The following is a 4,941-nucleotide window of genomic DNA, read 5'->3' on the forward strand; positions in this document are numbered from 1 at the left end:
CCACCGAGACTCTTCCAGAGTGCGAGGCGGGAATCGAACCCGCAAGCCGAAGGAGTGGGTCCAAAGCCTACGCTTTAGTCCCCACGACCATCGTCCCACTTCAACTAATTATTTAGTTGTGAATTCATTTTTTTCAAATTTGATATTTTCGGGCCTAAAATTCAACTTTTTTGTTGAAAATTCGTCTTTATTGGTTAAAAATTCAGCTATTTAGTTGAAAATTTATATTTTTTAGTTGCAAATTTAACTGTTTTATTCAAAATTTGGTTTTCGGGCTTGAAAATTTAACAATCTGGTTATAAATTTAACTATTTTAGTTTAAAATTCAAGTATTCGGTCGAAAATTAACCATTGTGTTGAAAGTTCATATTTTTTTCGTTGGAAATATAACAGTTTGGTCGAAATTTTTACTATTTTTGTTTAAAAATTGAGCTATTTTGTTAAAAATTCGAATTTTGTTGTTGATACTTCAACTACTATGTTGAAAATTACATAATTTCGGTTAAAAATTCAACTATCATGTTGAAAATAAACCTTCTTGTTGAAAATTCATATTTTTTAGTTGAAGATTAAAATTTTTTAGTTCAAATTTATGTTTTTGTGTACAAAATTTGTTCTTTATTGTTTGAAAGTTCAACTAATTATTTATTTGTGAATTCATTTTTTTCAAATTTGATATTTTCGGGCCTAAAATTCAACTTTTTTGTTGAAAATTCGTCTTTTGAACGTGAAAGTTTAACCCTTTGGTTAAAAATACAAATTTTATTTCAAATAATTCATTCCCATAATTTCCTGAGAAGTCCTGTTTTGAAAGCATTTTGGACTGGCAATTCTGTTGTTAGGCAAAACGAAAAATTGGTTCGGGAAAGTCAAGGAATTGGGATTTTGTAGCAACCCCGAATGATAATTACTCTGTTTGTTCAGAAAATTCTGATAATAGAACGGTTCGTGCATTTACTATTCAGGTAATTTTAGATGATATTCAGGAACGCGTCACGACAATGTCGAATTGTTTAGACAATAGGGAAGGCGTATATCCGCAACACGTTCAAGGAGTCGTGCAAAGAGCTTTGGCTCTTGCGAGTCAAATTTCAGCCACTGTCGATGACATTGGACGAGACACTATCGACAGGCAAACAATCATGAAAATTCGAGAGCTGAAAGCTGGTAATTATTTATTTATTTATTCAATCCGATCCTTCATTTCGAATTAATCCTTCACTGATTTTCATTTTCAGTCGAGAATGAAATCTTCAAAATATTTATAATATGATCGAAACATTCAAGATTCCAGACAGATTTTAATGATTTCCAAAAAATAAAGAAATTTCACAAAGATTTCTCAAAGATTTCAGATATATTTAAAAGATTGCACGAAGATTTCAATAATCTCCCAAAGGTTTCATAAAGATTTTTAAAAATTTCGCAAAAATTTAATTCACAAAGGCTTAAAAGACTTTCCAAAGATTTCACTAATTTCAGAAATATTACCAAATATTTCAAAAATATCTCAAATATTTTGCAGAGTTCCAAAAATTTCAAATGTTTCAGAAATATTTTAATTATTTCCCAAAGATTCAAAATATTTCGCAATGATTTCTGAAAGATTAAAAAAATTTCACAAAGACTTCCGTGATTTCAATAATTTCAGCAATATTACAAAATATTTTTAAAATATTTAAAATATTTTGCAAAGATTTCCAAACGTATTATAAAATTTTTTACAAAATTTCATATATTTCGCAAAGATTTTGGATAGATTAAAACTAGTTCACAAAGATTTAAATGATTTCCCGAAGATTTCACTAATTTCACAAACATTACCAAATATTCCGAAAATAATTAAAATATTTTGCAAAGAGTTACAAATATTTCAGAATGGATTTTAATTATTGCCCAAATATTTCAAACATCTCCCAAAGATTTCAAATAATTCGCAAGAATTTCTGAAAGTTTAAAGAGATTTCACAAAAACTTCAATAATTTCAAAATATTTTAAACATTTTGTAAAGATTTTACCAAGATTTCCAAAAATATTAGAGATATTTCACAACGATTTCAATGATTTCACAAAGATTAAAAATATTTCGCAAAGATTTCGGATAAATTAAAAATATTTCATAAAAATTTCGGATTGATTTTAAAGATTCCAATGATTTTCCAAAGATTTGTCAAAGATTTAAATCATTTTACAAATATTATCAGATATTTTAACAATATTTTTAATATTTCGAAAAGATTTCAGAAAGATTTTACCAAGAGTTTAAAAAATTTCAAATATTTCAGATAGATTTTAATTATTTTCGAAATATTTCAAATATCTCCCAAAGATTTCAAATTTTTCCGAAAAATTTCCAATATTTCGCATTGATTTCTGAAATATTAAAAAGATTTTACAAAGGCTTGAATGATTGCACAAATATTTCAAATGTTTTGTGATTATTTTCAAAGATATTCGAGACATTTCAAAAAGTTTTCAATAATTTCACAAAGATTTCATAAAGATTTGGATAATTTCCCAAAAGTTACAAAAATGTTCCAAACATTTCTGATAGATTAAGCATATTTCACAAATACTTCAAAGCTTGTAATAATTTAACCAATATTGCAAAATATTTTTTAAATATTTAAAATATTTTGCAAAGATTTCGGCTAGATCTAAAATATTTCATAAAAATTTCAGATAGATTTTAAAGAGTGCATAAAGATTTAAATAATTTTACGAATATTATCAGATATTTTCAAAACATTCTTAATGTTTCAAAAATATTCACAAAGACTACAATGATGTCAATAATTTCACAAATATTTCAAATAATTTGCGAAATTTTTTAAAAATATTAGAGAGATTTTACAAAGATTTCAATATTTTCACAAATATTGATAGATATTTCAAATTTATTTTAAATTTCAGAAATGTTTCGCCAAGATTTCTGATAGATTAAAAATATTTCTCAAAGAATTTAATGATTTCCCAAAAATTTCACTTATTTCACAAATATTGCCTTATATTTCAAATACATTTAAAATATTTTCAAATATTTCGCAAAGATTTCTGATAGATTAATAAGATTTCACAAAGACTTCAATGCTTTCAATAATTTCACAAATATTTTTAAAATATTTCACAAATATTTTTAAAATATTTAAAAAATATTTTTAATATATCTTAAAGATTTTACTAAGATTTTAATAATTTCCCAAAGATTGAAAAAAAATTCACAAATATTTCGCAAAGATTTCTGATAGATTAAAAATATTTCACAAAGACTTCAATGATTTCAATAATTTCACCAATATTACAAAATATTTTAAAAATATTTTTCAAAGATTTCCAAAGATATTTGAGAGATTTCACAAAGATATAAAATATTTCGCAAAGATTTCGGATAGATCTAAAACATTTCATAAAAATTTCAGATAGATTTTAAAAAATGCACAAAGATTTTAATGATTTTCTAAAGATTTCACAAAGATTGAAATAATTTTACAAATATTATTAGATATGTCAAAAATATTTCGCAGATTTCGGATAGATTTGAAAGAGTGCACAAAGATTTCAATGATTCAAGAGTTCCAAAAATTTCAAATATTTCAGAAAGATTTGAATGATTTCCCAAATATTTCCGAAAAATTTCAAACAAAAAAGATTTCAAAAAGACTCCAGAGATTTTAATATTATTAGATATTTCAAAAATATTTTTAATATTTCGCAAAGATTTTACAAATATTTTAATAATTTCGCAAAGATTAAAAAAATATCACAAATATTTCGGGAAGATTTCTGATAGATTAAAAAGATTTCACAAAGCTTTAAATGATTTTCTTGTGATTTCACAAATATTACCCAATATTTCAAACATATTTCAAATATTTTGCAAATTTCAAATAAATCGGAAAGATTTTAATTATTTCCCAACGATTTCAAATATCTGCCAGAGATTTCTGATAGATTAAAAAGATTTCAGAAAGACTCTAATGATTTCAATAATTTCACAAATATTTTTAAAATATTGGAAATATTTATGAAGATTTCCAGAGATATTAAAGAGATTTCTCAAAAATTTCAATAATTTCACCATTATTATTAGATATTTCGCAAAGATTTCAGAAATATTTTACAAAGATTTTAATAATTTCCCATAGATTACAAAAATTTCACAGATTTCAATGTTTTTCCAAAGATTTCACAAATATTTCCGAAGAATTTCAAATATTTCGAAAAGATGAAAGATTAAAAAGATTTCAAAAAGATTGCAATGATTTCAATAATTTCACAAATATTTCAAAAATATCTCACATATTTATGAAGATTTCCAAAGATGTCAATAATTTCACCAATATTATTAGATATTTCACAAAGATTTCAAAAATATTTTACAAAGATTTTAATAATTTTCCATAGATTACAAAAATTTCACAAATATTTCGCAAATATTTCTGCTAGATTAAAAATGTTTCACAAAGACGTAAATAATTTCACCAATATAACAGAATATTTTTAAAATATAAAAAATATTTTGCAAAAATTTCCATAGATAACACAGGCCCACAAAAAAAACAAAAGTGTCTGTGCAATTAACCAGACCTATATATTTTTATGTATTTTTCGACGCTGAATCCGAATTTGCAATAAAAAAGTAGGGTCCAGCTACTTTCTTATGGGGTTTTGATCGAAAAACCTCATTTTTTACGGTTTTTTCATGTTTTTTTTTTAAATAAAAAAAATAAAGAAAAATTCTATTTTTTTGACTTCAGAATCGAATTCTACGGGAAAAAATACATCGAAAACCATGTTTTGATTTTTTTTTTACAAAAATTTCAACCCACCATACGGTAATGAAAAGGCAGAAAATCGCGAAAAGGGAAAATTTGCTTCAAATTTGATTAAAATGACATTAAAATCAAGTTTTACGATTTTAAACCGATTTATAAACATTG

At 24.3% G+C, this 4,941-nt stretch overlaps 1 protein-coding gene across 1 annotated transcript in view; it reads left to right on the forward strand.

Moving 5' to 3' along the window:
- LOC117172011 overlaps window positions 1–4,941 on the forward strand; it is a 48,630-nt gene that overhangs the window by 21,199 nt on the left and 22,490 nt on the right. The window contains exon 8 of the mRNA XM_033359732.1: window positions 966–1,167. Within this exon, the coding sequence (XP_033215623.1) occupies window positions 966–1,167 (202 nt within the window). The remainder of the gene's footprint in view (window positions 1–965; window positions 1,168–4,941) is intronic.

Source organism: Belonocnema kinseyi, chromosome 4, assembly GCF_010883055.1.
Source record: "Belonocnema kinseyi isolate 2016_QV_RU_SX_M_011 chromosome 4, B_treatae_v1, whole genome shotgun sequence".
Lineage (NCBI taxonomy): Eukaryota > Metazoa > Arthropoda > Insecta > Hymenoptera > Cynipidae > Belonocnema > Belonocnema kinseyi.